Source organism: Perognathus longimembris, chromosome 6 (genome assembly GCF_023159225.1).
Source record: "Perognathus longimembris pacificus isolate PPM17 chromosome 6, ASM2315922v1, whole genome shotgun sequence".
Lineage (NCBI taxonomy): Eukaryota > Metazoa > Chordata > Mammalia > Rodentia > Heteromyidae > Perognathus > Perognathus longimembris.
This window is the reverse complement of record NC_063166.1, coordinates 47,577,415-47,595,049: the sequence shown is the minus strand read 5'-3', so window position 1 is coordinate 47,595,049 and position 17,635 is coordinate 47,577,415. Positions and strand designations below refer to the sequence as shown.

The 17,635-nt window shown below is 44.9% G+C and overlaps 1 protein-coding gene and 1 pseudogene across 1 annotated transcript; one reads left to right on the top strand and one right to left on the bottom strand.

Moving 5' to 3' along the window:
• Positions 1–9,002: 9,002 nt before the first annotated feature.
• Positions 9,003–14,697, bottom strand: LOC125353172 (N-acetylneuraminic acid phosphatase). The gene is made up of 2 exons (XM_048348674.1): positions 14,501–14,697; positions 9,003–10,178 (listed from the first exon to the last, which is right to left on the bottom strand). The coding sequence occupies exons 1-2, from the start codon at positions 14,588–14,590 to the stop codon at positions 9,522–9,524; spliced, it is 747 nt and encodes a 248-aa protein (XP_048204631.1). The 5' UTR covers positions 14,591–14,697; the 3' UTR covers positions 9,003–9,521.
• Positions 14,698–14,897: 200 nt separating this feature from the next.
• Positions 14,898–17,525, top strand: LOC125353171 (annotated as a pseudogene).
• Positions 17,526–17,635: the final 110 nt, after the last annotated feature.

Below are 17,635 nucleotides of genomic sequence, written 5' to 3'. Positions count from 1 at the left end.
CTCAGGAAGAATAGGACTTGTCAGAATGCAGCCCCCATTTGCTCAGGAGGGATGGTGAGTTAGAGCAAACAAAAGGCAGCAGAAGAGGCCCCAGTTGAGCCTCTGTTCACCATGGTCTTTGATGGCTGCCTTCTCTAGGGATCTGTATGGCTACACAGTTAGAAATATGTCTGCCATCTGTTCACAGGTCAGCAGTCCCATCTCAAGCCAGTGAGCAGACCATGACAGATGCACAGCTTCCCTTGTGTGTTCTTTTTGATGGATGGAGTTCCTTGGCTAAACTCCTTGGCTATCTACTACCTTTACCACAACTGCCACCATCCTTGAGGGAACACCCCTAAATGTAGGAGAGTGGAAGAAGACTCTGACTTTGCTGATGTCACAAAATACACAGATAGACAAAGCTATCATCTCCATGGCCATACCCTGAATCTACTCTGCAATGCTTTCAAGATCACAGCAGGAAATCTAGGGGTCATCCCATTAGGCAGGACCTTGACTGTATGGGCCACAAGCACCTGATTAGCAGTAAGTCAGGAGTGCTGAGGGTTTATTCCAAAGCACCATGTAGGCCAGAAGGAACAGAGACAGTAAAGCACAGAGCAGTGGGAAAGTACAAGAAAGAATACTCTAGCTATACCCAGGAAGCTGTGATCTGAAGATTGACGTCTGAAGCCAGCCCAGGCAGGAAAGTCCATGAGATTTATATGTTCAATGAACTACTAAAAACACTGAAGTGGAGCTGTGGGTCAAGTGGCAGCATGCTAGCCTTGAACAAACGCAGCTTAGAAACAGTACCTAGGCCGTGAGTTCAAGCCCTATGACTGGAACAAAAAAAGGAAGGAGGACTGGGAATGTGGCTTAGTGGTAGAGTGTTTGCCTAGCATGCTTGAAGCCCTGGGTTCTATTGCTCAGCACCACATACACAGAAAGAGCCTGAAGTGGTGTGTGGCTCAAAAGGTAGAGTGAGCAAGAAGCAGCCAGGGACAGTGCTCGGGCCCTGAATCCCAAGCCCCAGGACTGGCCAAAAAAAAAAAAAAAAAAAAAAAAAGGAAGGAAGGAAGGAAAAGAGGGATGGAGGTAGGAAAGGAGAGAGAGAGGGAAAGAGGTAAGGAGGGAGGGAGGAAGGGAAGGAGGGAGGGAGGGAGGGAGGGAGGGAGGGAGGGAGGGAGGGAGGCAGGCAAAGTGTAATGGATAATTGCAGAAATTAACAGAATTATCAAGTAGCAAACCTTTGGTACTGGCTCAGAGGAGGCCCAGTCTGGAGCGCCCCCTGCTGTCTATACTGCTTACAAATAGTTACTGTCTGAGTCTAAGTGACACTGGAGAACAGGGACACAGGAGAGGATGAGTAGAGCCATGCAGCCATAGAGCCAGGAGCTGTCACCTTGGACAAGAGACACAATGGTGATGATCTGATCCCTTCTCAATCCCCAAACCTAAACAGGATATAGATGGTCCAGCCCTGTCCAGCCTGAGACCTCTGAGGGAGACAAGCAATGGAAGCTGTCATGTCTATCTCCACATTAGGACCAGGCAGCTGGTCCTAGAGGAGCTGATCAGGCTTCCCAAGCTCAAACAGCCTTAATCATATTCATGGACATCTCTGCTCTAGGGGTCAATTGGAGAAGCAGCCACTGACCTTCTCAGTACTCACCATCATGCCTTGGCTGCTTATTATACAAAACAACACTTAGAAGCTACCAGATGGTAGTTCCTCTCCTCTTGGACTCCAAGAAGCTAGGGATATCGGAGTCAAGAAGGATTCCAGAAATGTGGTTCCGGGAATCAAGGGGAGCTCAAAGGAGGCCACACAGATTTCTTTCATATCCCATATTCCTGGATCTTTTGTGGCATTGAGCATCTTCGAGAAATGACTAGATGGATCTAGATCTGAGAGCTAGACATTCCCCCAGTCCTCTGTAATTTATTCTCTGGAAACCTTGGGCAGGAACTGCCAGAGGCTGAGACTGCTGAAGGCCAGCAGGAAGGGGCTGCAGCAAGGAGGCACCACCTAGCCTGGGGGGAAGGGTACTGTGGCCTGGCACAAGGCTCATTGGGGGCAGCGAAGGCCTGGAGAAATCCTGGGAAATGAGTCATGTGTGTATGTGCTGAGGATGAAACCCAGGACCGTGCACATGGTAGTGCTCTACCAGCGCTGCCCTAGCGGATTTCTTTGGGATACTACTGCAATCTGCAAGTCCTATCTCTTTTTTTTTTTTGGCCAGTCCTGGGCCTTGGACTCAGGGCCTGAGCACTGTCCCTGGCTTCTTCCCGCTCAAGGCTAGCACTCTGCCACTTGAGCCACAGCGCCGCTTCTGGCCGTTTTCTGTATATGTGGTGCTGGGGAATCGAACCTAGGGCCTCATGTATCCGAGGCAGGCACTCTTGCCACTAGGCTATATCCCCAGCCCTGCAAGTCCTATCTCTTAACGAGGTAGAGGAAGTGCCTGTTCTCTGTGTGTGTGTGTGTGTGTGTGTGTGTGTGTGTGTATACGTGCACTAGTTCTGGGGCTTGAGCTCAGGGCCTGGGCACTGTCCCTGAGCTTTTGTGCTCAAGACTTGCACTCCACCACTTGAGCCACAGCTTCACTTCTAGCTTTCTGGTGTTTGAGATGAGTCTTATGGACTTTCCTTCTCAATTGGCTTCAAACAGAAATCCTCAGGTCTCCGCCTCCTGATTATAGACATAAGCCACTGGTGCTCAGCTAAGGAAGGGCCTACCCCCACCCCTCAGTCTGGAGTGTAATCCCATGGTGAAACTCAAAAGGAGGTTTGCATGTGTCTCCTGCAGAGCATGAGCATTCAAGGGGACTGTGGCAGGAGTGAAAAGATGTGGGTAGGCTGTACCTCAGTAGTCATTGATAGGGCAAGGACACGGAACAAGAGGTTGGTTTAGAGCCATTTAGATACTTTTCCAAAAGGCATCCTGAGAGAGAAAAGGGACTGGAGAGGACCAGTGGTGGAGGGGCCAGCTTGAAAGCCAGTGGGCAATCCCTTGGAGAACAAGAACAAAGTAGCTGAATCAGGAGGGGTCCAGAAAGAACCACTAGAGAGCTGCTCCTAGAATGTCCACATTTGATAGGCTACAAAGCTCCATAGGTCAGACTGGAGAGTGTGCAGCTAATTCATGACAGAAGCAAACTCCAGCCAAATCAGTTTCCCTGTGACCCCTAACACCTTTCCCTCATGTTACATGGGGGAGGTTAATATGGAAGAAAAGACACAACCACCCGTCCTTCATCCACACAGGGAGGGCCTCATCAATGATGGCCATGAGGGGACCAAGCAAGATGCTAGGCAGGCCTATTATCCCACCACAATTGGAGTATAGGGATTGGAATCAGCCAGAACACAGGCTCTGTTATTTTAAAACACATATTAGTTGTGCACATTAGTGAGTTCCACTGTGACATTTCTGTATATGCACATATTATGCTTGGGTCAAATACACTCTCTCAATTACCTACCCTCCCCTTACACTGCCCTAAGATCATAGCCTCTGCTTTGATTCCCACTTTTATTGCTATTAAGTAAAATTTTCAGTAGATCAGACGTATACTTAGTTTTTCCATCTGTATAGTGCTAAAGTACAGTTGCTAAGCTTTACCTAGTTGCGAAAGCCTATACAGCAAATGAACCAAATAGTGTGCTGTCATTGCCTACCCACTCTCCATTTTCTGTAAGTGCTGTAACATGTTGTTCATTAGAACTCTCAGAACCTGGATGATCCTGAAAGCTTTTAGATTTGTGGTGGTGGTGGTGGTGGTGTGTGTGTGTGTGTTATTGAATTTAGGGCCTTGTGACTGATTGACTTACTTGCTAGGCTGGCACTGTATCACTTGAGCCATGTTTCTAGTTTTTCTTCTTACTGGTTAGTTTGGAGATGGAGTCTTTCCAATTTTCTTGTCCAGGCTGGCCTAAAAATAAGATTCTTCTGCTCTCAGCCCTCATCCCTGAGTATTTAGGATTACAGGTATGAGCCACTAGCATCCAGCTTATGTGACTTATTTTTTACTTTTATTGTTTAAATATTGCACTGAATTTTTAAAATAGACTGGCATACCAGCCAATCCAGTTGGCTGGATATGTCCCTTTTTTCCCCTTGAGAATCAAGACTATCTTGGACTTAACAGTAATCACATGACAGTTTTCTGTAAATGAGCAGAAAAAGTTGGAGCTCTCTCACCTATTTTGAAGGAAGCATCCCTCGCTGAATAGATGGTAAAGGAATAACATACAACCAAAGAATCGATTAAATACCAATGCTATCTTTGGTTAACACTCTGCCTACATCAACATTTCCTGTGAAGTTGTTCTCTGGTTTGTGTATCTGCCAACTTGAGTGTTCCAAATGTGATCCTTGAATATGAATTTGCTATGTATGCTCAAGTATCAAAATACCAGTGAGTCAAATGGAAATCACTACCAGGGTACAGTGGCTCACGTGTAATCCTAGCAACTGAGAAGGCTGAAAATGGGGATCAGGGTTCAAAGCCAGAGAAGGCAAAAAGCAAGACCCTATCTTAAAATTAACCAAAAGCCAAAAAGGTATGACTCAAGTGGAGACAGCCCATCTAGCAAGTGCAAGGCCCTGAGTTCAAATCCTAGAGCCATATCACTTTTATAAAATGAAGTAACTGAAAGAGCTTCTTGTTGAATATGCCAAATGTAGCAGTAATTAGATTTTAAAAAGTTCCGTGGTTTATTTTACTAACATAAGAAAAATAGAAATATTTACTATTTCTATGTTATTATGTAGCATAGTTCAGCTTGCTTCTTTGCCTTGAGAAAATACCTCTTCTTGCCTTTGTTCTTACCTCTCCTGGGACTTTCCAGACAGTTGTGTGGACAAAGCAGTCGCTGCCCCATTTATAGGTATGATGGTTTACATTCTTTGGCTAGTTCCTGCCAGTGAGATGAGAGGGCATAAGGCAGGCTGAGGTAAATTGGAGATTGCTTTTTAAAGTTCCTATGGCAGCCCAAGAATCCTTGGTATGTGAGACACCAAGGTGAAACCTCTGAGTAATTGGCATATACTAACAATAAACAAATGACAGGAATATAAAATAGGTCCTGTTGGGTGGGGCACTAATAGAAGAGAGGAGGGTGAACTTTATGTCCACATGTGAAAGTGAAACAACCAAGAAAGTTGAGATTAGTTTAGGAAGGGGAAGAATGAAGATGAGTGTCAAAAGAGATGAGTCTGCTCAAGGTAAATTGTATATATATAAGGACATGACAAAATGAAACCAACTTCCTTATGCAATTAATTGATGCTAATAAAATTGTGGGGACAGAAAACAGATTACTGGGCTGGGAATATGGCCTAGTAGTAGAGTGCTTGCCTCCCATACATGAAGCCCTGGGTTCGATTTCCCAGCACCACATATATAGAAAAAGCCAGAAGTGGTGCTGTGGCTCAAGTGGTAAAGTGCTAGCCTTGAGCAAAAAAAAAAAAAAAAAAAAAAAAAGCCAGGGACAGTGCTCAAGCCCTGAGTCCAAGCCCCAGGACTGGCAAAAAAACAAAAAACAAAAACACACACACACAAAAGCAGATTACTACTGCAATTCATTTTTTTTCTTTTTGGCTGTGCCAAGGATCAAATCCAAAACCTCACACATGCTAGACAAGTGCACTATCACGGAGATTAGTCCCCAGCCCTACAGAATTTTTTTTCCCCCAATACTGAGGCTTGATGAGCTCATGGTCTGGGCACTGTCCCTGAGCTTCTTTTTGCTCAAGGCTAGCACTCTACCACTTGAGCAACAGCACAACTTCAGGCTTTTTCTGTTTATGTGGTGCTGAGGAATGGAACCCAGGGTTTCATACATGCTAGGCAAGCACTCTACCACTCAGCCACATTCCCAGCTCCCTACAGAGACTTCTTATTGCTCTCTTCTAGTTTCTATTTAAATGACTGCAGCTATTTTTGGCATTTTACTTTTATATTTTGCAGTGTTGGGGACTAAAACCAGGACCTTGTGCTACCATCACTGAATTACACCCCCAGGCTACCTGGCCCTCTTTCTCTTGTGATAGATACCTCCAGCACTGTACCAAGTAAATAGCCTGTAGCATTTCTTAAAAACTCCTTTGAAATAAAGGCACATTCCAAATTGTATTTATATTTTCTGTCCTATGGATAGTCACTGCTGGGGTTTTAAATGTACTCACAAAAGATCTTCTGCTGGGTGCCAATGACTCACACCTGCAATCCTAGCTATTCAGGAGGCTGAAATCTAAATCTGAGGATTATGATTCAAAGCCAGCCTGGCCAGGAATGTCCTCCAAACTCTTATTAACAATTAACCAGCAAAAAGCCTCAAGTGCAGCAGTGGCTGCACTTGAGTGGTTAAATGCCAGCCTTGAGTGAAACAGCTAAGGGACAACACCCAGGCTCTGAGTTCAAGCCCCAGTAAGAGCACATACCACCCCCCCCCCACCCACCCAATACATATACACGTTTTCCTTTCTCAGGGCCTCAAGCTTTTGCTTAGCTTTTTTCTGCGTGGACTAGCTTAGCTTAGCTCTCTTTGTAGGTGGATTCAGAATGCGCTCACTAAGCAATAGTCTAGGTGTCCACCATATCCAAAAGGCCTTCCTCTTAACTGCCATGTTTGGGAAAACCAAACAAGCTTCCTATGGCCTTAACACAAGGGAAAAACAGATGACAAAACAATTGTTCTATCACAAAACAATTGTTCTATCATTTAACTAAAAAAACATGGTGACCGAAACCAATGCTTAGTAAGATTATAGTTCTATTCCAACACTTTCTAATATCTTCTCTAACATTCTACTCAGAATACTGGAAGCCACAAAGTTCCTCCACGAGGAAGAGTATAAATTGAATGGATTGCGTTGCTATTCTGTATATAATACAAACTGTGAAGACAAGTCCATTTCATCTGGTTTTCTCCTTGTTTTTTGGTTGGTCATAGGCTTGAACTTGGGGCTTGGGTGCTGTCCCTAAGCTCATGTTTTGTATTTTTTTCCTATTGGTCCTGGGGCTTGAACTTGGGCCTGGGTACTATTCCCAAGCTTTTTTGCTCAGGGCTAGTAATCTACCACTTTGAGCCACAGAACCACTTCTGGTTTTCTGATGGTTATTTGGAGATTTCTCATGGACTTTTCTGCCTGGGGTTGGCTTTGAACTGTGATGCTCAGATCTCAGTCTTCTGTGTAGCTAGGATTACAGGTGTGAGCCACCAATCCCCAGCTTTCCTTGAATGGCTCTGTTAGGAACACCAGGAATGTAATTATTTTTGCCAAAAATCCTCCAAACTTTTAACAACATTTATTTATTTATTTATTTATTTATTTATTTATTTATTGCCAGTCCTAGGGCTTGAACTCAGGGCTTGGCCACTGTCCCTGAGCTTCTTTTGCTCAAGGCTAGTACTCTATCACTTGAGCCACAGCACCATTTCCAGCTTTTTCTGCTTATGTTGTACTGAGGAATTGAATCCTGGGCTTCATGCATGCTAGGCAAGCATTCTACCACTAAGCCATGGTCCCAGTCCATTAACAACTTTTATTTTATTTATTTATTTTGTTTTTGCCAGTCCTGGGGCTTGGACTCAGGGCCTGAGCACTGTCCCTGGCTTCTTTTCACTCAAGGCTAACATTCTACCACTTAAGTCACAGTGTCACTTCTGGCTCTGGCTTTATTATGTGGTGCTGGGGAACTGAACCCAGGGCTTCGTGGATGCAAGGCAAACACTCTACCACTAAGCCATACTCCCAGTTCATTATCAACTTGTAAATAGGCAAAATTTAACCAGGGTCCTACAAGGACCATACCTGGAACTCCAAACATACCAAGTGTTTAGCTTCTTAGCAACAGTACCCTGGGTCAGTGAAGGACACAATTATCTTTCTCAAAATCAAATCAGAAGAAAACACAAAACAGACATATTCATAAGGCAGAGAATCTGGTGCTTAGTTATAGAAAACAACTAGTTTTAGGTTCAGATAACCTAGAATTTTGGAATGTCAGCTATACATCTCCAAATAATCTATACCTGAGCATTCATTTTTCTTTTGTTGAGACTGGGTTTTGCAAGCAGTCCATGCTGGCCTCAAACTCTTAAACTTTCTGCCTTCTACTTCCCAAGGATTACTGGGATTACAGGTATCTGTCACTGGTACCTGGTCACTAATACTTTCTTATGATGTTTTTTCCATAAATACAGCCTACAATAAACAATGTAAGCAATATTTCCTTCTTTAGTCATTTTTCCCCTTATTAGTTACTCTACTCCAAGTTGGGTGAGTGGAATTATAAGCCTATCTGGCCTAATTGTATTTAGAAACTCTTCTGGTTGTGAACTAATGCCTTACTACAGAGCCACTAATTAGTAAGCTGCAAGTGAGCCTTGAAGTAGATATAGAAATCTGTAAAATAATTACTTGGGGTCTGGGAATATGGCCTACTGGCAAGAGTGCCTTGTATACATGAAGCCCTGGGTTCAATTCCCCAGCACCACATATATAGAAAGTGGCCAGATGTGGCGCTGTGGCTCAAATGGCAGAGTGCTAGCCTTGAGCAAAAAGAAGCCAGGGACAGTGCTCGGGCCCTGAGTCCAAGGCCCAGGACTGGTAATAATAAATAAAATAATTACTTGGTTCTGAAAAATGTAAAAAAGAAAATTAAGGAAAATGGTAATTCTAAGAAGTAACACTCAAGTGTTAAGATGGCACCTTGAAATTAAGTTAATATCATCTAGTTTTCTCTTAGTTTCATCACATGGGAGGACCAACTCAGTAAACACAGATAGGGGTGGCAAGACTAGCTGGTTAGGCACATAGGCAACCTTTGTCTTACAAACCCAGGATTACCACATGTTGGTTTATTAGCTCTTTTTTTTTTTCCTTTTTAAACTGGAAAAATATACTTGCCGTATTCACAGCTCAGAAAGACATCCTCCCCCAACCCCACTCCAAAGTCAGGCAGGAACATCAGTTTCACAAAAGAAAAGAGTATACACACCCAAAGTAGGCAAAAATATGATTTATGTTTTAGAAATATGCAAAATTTCACTATGAATCACCTTGATTTGCAAGATTTAGTACTTATTTCATATTAACTAGACTATGAATAGCTATGTTTTAGAATATCTATTTATTAAAAAATATTCCTAAGCCAAACACCTGCATTTGTATATCCATGGGTATGCTACCCTGCTTAGTATCCTGAAGCCAAGATACTAAAAAAAATTATTAAAGTAATTTTATAAAATCTCAAGTAATAGACTAACAAATACAATATTTCTTCAAGTTTTCTGGACCTCCTACTAAAAGTAAATTGTATTAACACAATCTGGACTTTTAGATATAAATACAAGATTAAGAGTTGCATATCAAAAGCAATAGGGTTGGAGGATCTTCATAAGATGGTCATTAAATCTTAAGTCAAATTGTTGTCAGAACTGGACTATAATATATAAAATGCCTTTTTCCTTAGTTCCAATCCTGTAAATTGACTGTAAACATTGTCATCATGCCTTTATATGCTTTAAACTGATAAACTGACTTTGCAATCTATACTCCGTAAGAGGGCTGGTAATTCTAGCACAGAAGAAACCACATAGTGTGGAACAGGGGATGACGTCATTGGCACACTTCCACTTCTGTTTATCCAGACCGTAGCTTTCAGCCCTGCATTGAGGCCTCCTTGAATATCGGTTTCTAACGTGTCACCAACCATCACACAGTCCCCGGGTTGTACTCCAAGAAGATCACAACAGTGGTAAAATATGGAAGGTGCTGGCTTCTCCTCTTTCTGCTCCCCACCTACAACAATAGCATCAAAGTAGGACTGACAGGCACAAGCCTCTATCTTCTCTCTCTGTGTCTGCCTATCACCATTGGTTAACAAGAGAAGGCGGACCTCCTTGCGAAGTTCAGTGAGCATGGCTTTGACATCTTCTGCTAGGGTCATATGCTGTAAACGTGTAGATTTCCAGAGGAAATAACATTCTTCCGCCAATTTCCTATTGTCAGCACTACCTTTTGTTTCCTGGATTGCCTCCTCCCAGTGTGAAGTCCTCAGGTCTGTAATACATGTACTGTAAGGATGAAAACATTCTTTGCTGAGTTTAACTTGAACTTTATCACAGATGAGTTCAGCTTCTTCTTTATAATGGTACTTTGACTGTAAGAGCTTTATTACCTAAACAAAGAAAAATGACTTGGTTAACACACTGTTTTTCTTTTCTAATTGTTATATACAGAGGGGTTACCATTTCATAAGTCAGGTAATGAGTACATTTCTTTTTGGACAAAACACACTGTTTATAACCACTACTTCCTGAGAAGCTGTTAAGCTACAGTAGCTAAAAGGTTCAGAAGCAGCTTCTAGTACCAGTACCACATCATTCCTCATGGGAATTGGCCTTGACTTTAGAAATACCATAGCGAGGTCGTCTCACATTCTCTAGACAACTCATTCATAGACTTCTCAATCAAATAATTTTCTTTGTTTTTTGTGTTTTGTTTTTGCCAGTCCTGGGGCTTGGACTCAGGGCTTGAGTACTGTTCCTGGCTCCTTTTTTTTGCTCAAGGCTAGCACTCTACCACTTGAGCCACAGTGCCACTTCTGGCCATTTTCTATTATTGTGGTACTGAGGACTCAAACCCAGGGCTTCATGTATACAAGGCAAGCACTCTTGCCACTAGGCCATATTCTCAGCCCTACTTTGTTTTTTTTCTTTTAACAGATTTCTAATCTAAGAAGATTCTTCATACAGTTAATAACAGGACTTCACTTATTTGGCAGTTTTAAGTCCACCACCTTTTTTCTCTCCTTCCCTCCCTCCCTTCCTTTCCTCTTCCTCCTTTCCCTTCCCATTTCCCCTTCCATCCTTCTACTCCTTCTTTTCTTTCTGTGTTGTTTCTGTGTTGAACTCAAACTGTATTTTGGCTCTGCTTTCTTGCTCACTCTATCTCTTGGAATGACTGAGTTCCCACCTTTAAAAAAAATTAATTTATTGTCAAAGTGATGTACAGAGGGGTTACAGTTTCATACATAAGGCAGTGAAGTTCCCACCTTTTTTGCTGGCTATTTGGAGATAAGATTCTCTCACATTTATCTTCCCACATTGGCTTTGAGCCATGATCCTCAGAACTGAGTGTCCACAGTAGCTAGGTTTATGAGCCTACAGAATTATAAGAGTGGACTTAGAACCAGCCTCTCCCTGCAAGTCCACTACCTTTCATCTTGATCATGAAAATATGACAATAAAATTCGTGCTTATATTCAGTAAAAAAACACTTGAAAAAAATTTAACTGGCCATAGGCTTGAACTCAGGGCCTAGACACTATCCATGAGCTCTTTTGCTCAAGGTTAGCACTCTACCCCTTGAACCACAGCTCCACTTCTGGTTTTCTTGTGGTTAATTGGAGATGAGTCTAATGGACTTTCCTGCCTGGGCTGGCTTTGAATTACAATCATTAGATCTCAGCCTCCTGTAAGCTACCAGTACCTAGCTCATTTTAACCTTTTGAAAAATATCATTTAAATCCTTCCCTCAAAATAACATTAGTCAATCTTACCCTTACTTACCTCATCTACATCTATTTCACTTTTTTTTCCTCCTAGTGCTAAAACCTGAAACTAGGGCTTTGTCCATGTAGTCAAGCATTCTACCATTGAAGTACATGCCCAGTCTATTTCACTAGTCTTATACATTTAGCCTGCCTTTTAAATTTTACTAAGGACCCTAATATGGCATTATTACTAAATTAACACATACTTTTAATTTTTGCTCAACTTTGAAGCAACGAGGTTCAGAATAGTTAAAAACTTGCTAGAGCTCAAAATTAAACCCATACTCATCTATTTCCAAAGCCCATATCCTTGTCTTTAGTGCATTATCTGGTAGATAAGTCAGACACACACCACAAACGCTGGGTTGAGTCCTTTTTTTTTTTTTTTTTTTTTTTTTGGCCAGTCCTGGGGCTTGGACTCAGGGCCTGAGCACTGTCCCTGGCTTCTTCTTGCTCAAGGCTAGCACTCTGCCACTTGAGCTACAGTGCCACTTCTGGCCATTTTCTGTATATGTGGTGCTGGGGAATCGAACCCAGGGCCTCATGTATGTGGTGCTGGGGAATCGAACCCAGGGCCTCATGTATACGAGGCAAGCACTCTTGCCACTAGGCCATATCCCCAGCCCTGTCCTTGGCTTCTTTTTGCTCAAGGCTACCTATGTACCTCTTGAGCCACACCTCCATTTCTGGCCTTTTCTGTTTACGTGGCACTGAGGAACTGAACCAGGGCTTCAAGCATGCAAGGTGAGCACTCTACTGTTAAGTTACATTCCCAACCCCATGCCCCCCCCCCATTTTTTGTATAAGACTTTGAGCTTGGGGGCTTGTGCTTGCTAAGAAGGAGCTCTTTTTTTGGGGGGGGGGGGAGTGCCAGTCAGTACTGGGGCTGGAACTCAGGGCATCATACTCTTGCTTGGCTTTTGTGCTCAAGGTTGTGATGCTCTACCACTTGAGCGGCATCTCCACTTCTAGCTTTTTTGCAGGTTAACAGAATATAAGAGTCTCAAACTTTTCTGCTTGGGCTGGCCATCCTCAGATCTCAACTTGAGTAGCTAGGATTAAAAGCATGTGCTACTAGTGCCCAAAATAAGTAGATCTTACCACTTGAACCACTCTGATAGCCTTTTTCTTGCTCTTTTTATTCTCTACCATATGTGCTGGTTATTTTTTAAATAGGGTCTTGCTTTGTGCCTAGGCAGGCCTGTCTGTCTTGGATACGAGTTCTCTCTGCTTCCCAGAGGGATGACAGAACACCACCTTTTTCAGCTGACTGAAATGTAATCTTGAGAACTTTTCTGGCCTGGCTAGCCTTGATCGTGGATGATCTCCAGCTCTACCTCCAAAGTAGCTAGGATTACAGATCTGACTATTGTGTAAAACTTTTTTTTTTTTTTTTGTGAGTCCTGGGGCTCGAACTCAAGGCCTGGGCACTGTCCCTGAGCTTCTTTTGCTCAAGGCTACCAGAGCCACAGTGCTACTTCCGGCTTTTTCTGTTTATGTGGTACTGAGGAATGGAACCCAGGGCTTCATGCATGCTAGGCAAGCAGTCTACTACTAGGCCACATTCCCAGCCTATATAAAGTTTTATTGGGGCTGGGAATGTGGCTTGGTGGCAAAGTGCTTGCCTCCTGTACATGGGGCCATGGGTTTGATTCCTCAGCACCACATATATATGGAAAAGGGCCAGGAGGAGCGCTGTGGCTCAAGTTGGTGGAGTGCTGGCCTTGAGCAGGAGGAAGCCAGGGACAGTCAGTGCTCGGGCCCTGAGTTCAGGCCCTAGGACTGGCAAAAAAAAAGTTTTATTGGTTGAGATGGCCAGCTCCTGGGCTAGCATTGAACAGGATGATCCTCATCTCATCTAATCCTCCAAAGTAGCTGGAATTACTGTTGTGCCCACATTAACTTTTTTTAAGTATGTGATAAACATGAGCATGTGGCTCTAGCAGAATGCACCAAGAAAGGATGAAAGGACTGAAAATACTGGAATATAAAAACTACCTGATGAAGCAGGAAGAATGGGACAGAGCTGGAAAGATTGCCTTTTTTTTTTTTTAAATGCCAGTCCTAGGGCCTGGACTCACGGCCTGAGCACTGTCGCTGGCTCCTTTTTGCTCAAAGCTAGCACTCTAACACTTGAGCCACAGAACCCACTTCTGGTTTTTTCAGTGTAATGGTGCTGAGGAATCGAACCTAGGGCTTCATGCATGATAGGCAAGCACTCTACTACCAAGCCACATTCCCAGCCAAGATTGGCTTTTGAAAGTGGGATTTTTCAGTGCTGGCTGTATGGCTTATGGTACAGCACTTGCCTAGCAAACACCGCGACCCTGAGTTCAAACCCCAGTAGTGCCAAACAGAACAATAGAATAAAACATCTGACAGCCCTTTGAATTCTTCTTTAAGCTGAAAGGCAGAGAAAGGATAGCAGGGGTGGATTAGGGGCTGGAGAGAATGGGGATATAGGGAAGGTCTCCGATAGCACTGCAAAGTACAGGAAAAGGTTTGCTGCTATGCAAGAAATCTACCGAAGGTCTGACCACAGAAGGTACTGGAGTCCAGAGAAATTTCTGCAGAAACGAAACAAAAGAAACAGCTCTGGTTCCAGCTTAAATGCAGGTTCGCTTCTGTTCTGTAACTTATTGGGTCAAAAATAGGGGTGCTTTGTCTAGGTCTCTTCAAAGATCCACCGTGGCAGTTTTAAGGACATCCTTCCGGGTCCCACGCACTAGATCGACTGCAAGAAGCCAGCCCGGGGGCCTGGGCTCGGAGACCGGGGAAAGCAATCACCTTGCTGGTCTGACCCACCACCCCGACTCTGCTTGCCCCTTTCCCGGTCTTCCTGGCACCCCAGAGCTGCTGAGGGGTCCAAAGGTCGGGGGCAGTCCGTGCCGGAGACTCAGTTGGAGAGAGGGGACCCGGAGTGCCCGAGGGCGCGGGGACGTTACCTCCAACATGCCTCTCCTGCTTGCCCCTGCCGTGTCGATAAGCGTGTTGTCCAGGTCAAAGAAGACGGCCCGTACCCGGCTCAACCCCATAGCACCGGGCCTCCCCGCCCCCGGGAAAGCAGCGAAGTCGTGGGCGGAGCCGCAGTGAGACGCGAACCTCCCGCCTCGGCAGCCGCCGGCACAGCGAGAACGGGAGGGAAGAGGAAGAAAAAAAACACGACCTCCCCCCCCACACACACACAAAAAAACCCCGTACAACTCTCGCGAGATAGGTCGATTCCTGAACGGCGAAGAACAGAAATCCCGCGAGATACTGGAACTCCCTGAAGTTCGTGGGAGGAGCGCGCCTACGTCATCAGAGGTTGCGTGCGTGTTTGGCGTTGGCGTGTACGTTCCCGCTTCGGTTTCTTTGCTGTCGGCGGGTAGAAGTTTGTCGGAACTGGACCGGGCGATGATGTGCTGTCCGGAGAATGGAGGGGGGCTGAGAAGCCGGCCCTTCAAATGCCGCTGAACAGCAGGTTTCACCTTGTGTCTGAATGTCTTCACTGCAGAATAGCTGGCCTAATAAAACGGGCGCCCCACCAGTACAGTCTTTTATTTTTAATTTCCTAATTAGATGTACAGTTCCAGTTTTGCTTGTGTGTGTGTGATGATTCTGGGGCTTGAACTCAGGACTTGGGCGCTATCCCTGAGCTGCGTTTGCTCAAGGCTAACGCTCTACCACTTGAGCCACCGCGCCACTTCCAAAAAATAATTTTATTAAGTAGTTGAAACTCCTTTGTATTGCCAGTTCAGGTCATAAGAGGTGTAACCTGAATCTCATAGTCCCTGTTTGACACCTGAGTGGCTCTATAAAGTTCGCTTGATTGGTTTTGATTGGTTTTCTTGAAACCTTGTACCCCAGATTTCAGCATCTATTTAATTGGATGTTTTTTCGCAAATAACATGATAGTAAGGGACTTAGTCTATTGCACCATCTCCTCCAGAAGACCAGAAGCTTCGGTTACTAGAGCAAGGATCTTGAAACTCATCTTTTATGGTCTTTATTTTGTTACTTGGGAAATTTGGGTAGGTAGTCAGTGGTAACCAGAAGTATTGATAACAGATCAAGGCCGCAAGCCAAATGAGTCTCACCACTTGAGCCTGTAACTTGGGGAATGGTCCCTTCACTTCCCTCCTCTCCCCTTCTTTCCCCCTTCCTTTTTGTGCCTGTACCAGGTCTTGAGCTCTGGGCCTTGCACTTTCCCTTATGTGTTTTTGCCTTTTTTTTTTGTCTGTTGTGGGCTTGAGCTCTGGCCATGGGTGCTGTCCCTGAGCTCTTTTTGCTCAAGGCTAACCATCTACTACTTTGGGCCACAACTCCACTTCCCATTTTCTCGTGGTTAATTGGAGATAAGAGTTCCCTGTGCTGGCTTTGAACTGCAATCCTCAGATCTCGATTACAGGCATGAATCACTGGTGCCTGGCTTCCTTGGTTTTTTTTGCTCAGGGCTTGCACTCTGCCACACTTCCAGCCCTGGTTCTTAAATTTTTCATGGTTGAAAACCATTCATAGGACAAAAGTAAAGTCGGCAGTATAGAAATAAGCAAGTGTACTAAATTCCCAATTATTAAAGACTTAGGATTTTTTTGCGCGCTATCCAGGCAGGGTTCCATACGGCATTGTTCTTGATTCTCATCATAACTTCAAAGGGAAATTAACACAATGTCCGGAGATCTGGACGTCCTGCAGATGGAGGAGGACGTGCTCAAGTTCCTGGCCGCGGGCACCCACCTGGGCGCCACCAACCTGGACTTCCAGATGGAGCAGTACATCTACAAGAGGAAGACAGATGGCATGTACATCATCAACCTGAAGAGGACGTGGGAGAAGCTGCTGCTGGCCGCCCGAGCCATCGTGGCCATCGAGAACCCCGCAGACATCAGCGTCATCTCCTCCTGCAACACCACAACACCGGCCAGCGCGCCGTGCTCAAGTTCGCTGCTGCCACCGGGCCGCTTCACCCCCGGAACCTTCACCAACCAGATCCAGGTGGCCTTCCGGGACCCCCGGGCGGACCACCAGCTGCTCACTGAGGCAACCTACGTCAACCTGCCCACCATCGCGCTCTGCAACACCGACTCCCCGCTGCGCCAACCCGTGCAACAACAAGGGGGCGCACTCGGTGGGTCTGATGTGGATGCTGGCCCGCGAAGTCCTGCGCATGCGCGGCACCATCTCCCGCGAGCACCCCTGATCTCTACTTCTACCGGCACCCCGAGGAGATTGAGAAGGAAGAGCAGGCCGCGGCCGAGAAGGCGGTGACCAAGGAGGAGTTCCAGGGCGATTGGACGGCGTCGTCCCCCGAGTTCACGGCCAGGCAGCCCGAGGTGGCCGACTGGTCGGAGGGCGTGCTGGTGCCCATCCAGCAGTTCCCCACCGAAGATTGGAGCGCCCAGCCTGCCACGGAAGACTGGTCAGCCGCACCCACCGCCCAGGCCACCGAGTGGGTGGGGACCACTCGGGAGTGGTCCTGAACTCTGCACGCGCTTCAGAAGTGGAAAGAAAGTTGGTGGGAAATAATAAACGGAGCTTTCTAAAAAAAAAAAAAAAAAAAAGACTTGGGATGAGTTAAAAATTTAAGTTTATTTCAGCATGGAAAAGGTTCTGTGGCTTAGCAGAAGTCAGAATCTAGTTGTCTTGCATGCCTCTTTTCACCACATGTATATAACACACCTGAAAGCTATATTGATGCTAGTGCAAAGAAAATGAAAAACAAAAACACTTGATTGTCTGCAGTCCACATTTACCTTATACGGTCATATTTCTGGCAGTTTTCAGCCTCTGAACAGCTGAATGTTCAGCTATGATTAGCTGAGAATCAGTTGTTTGGTTATACTTTGTTTGCACTATGTAGAGGTAAATCAAAAGCCACTTTGGGAAAAACTGTCATTCAAGCATGGTGACAGATTTGTATCAGACTTAACACTAAAATTATGGACAATAAAACTTGAATCTCAAACAGATGAGTTTAATTGTTTTGTATCATGAAATACTCATTATCTTATAGTCAGTTTCTTTTTTTTTTTTTGCCAGTCCTGGGGCTTGAACTCAGGGCCTGACCATTGTTCCTGGCTTCTCTTGCTCAAGGCTAG

Excerpts from the sequence above, each read along its gene's own strand:
- LOC125353172 (XM_048348674.1), bottom strand. The coding sequence starts at position 14,590 with ATGGGGTTGAGCCGGGTACGGGCCGTCTTCTTTGACCTGGACAACACG. Across the intron at positions 10,179-14,500 it reads GCAGGAGAGGCATGTTGGAG|GTAATAAAGCTCTTACAGTC; the intron begins GTAACGTCCCCG and ends TTCTTTGTTTAG.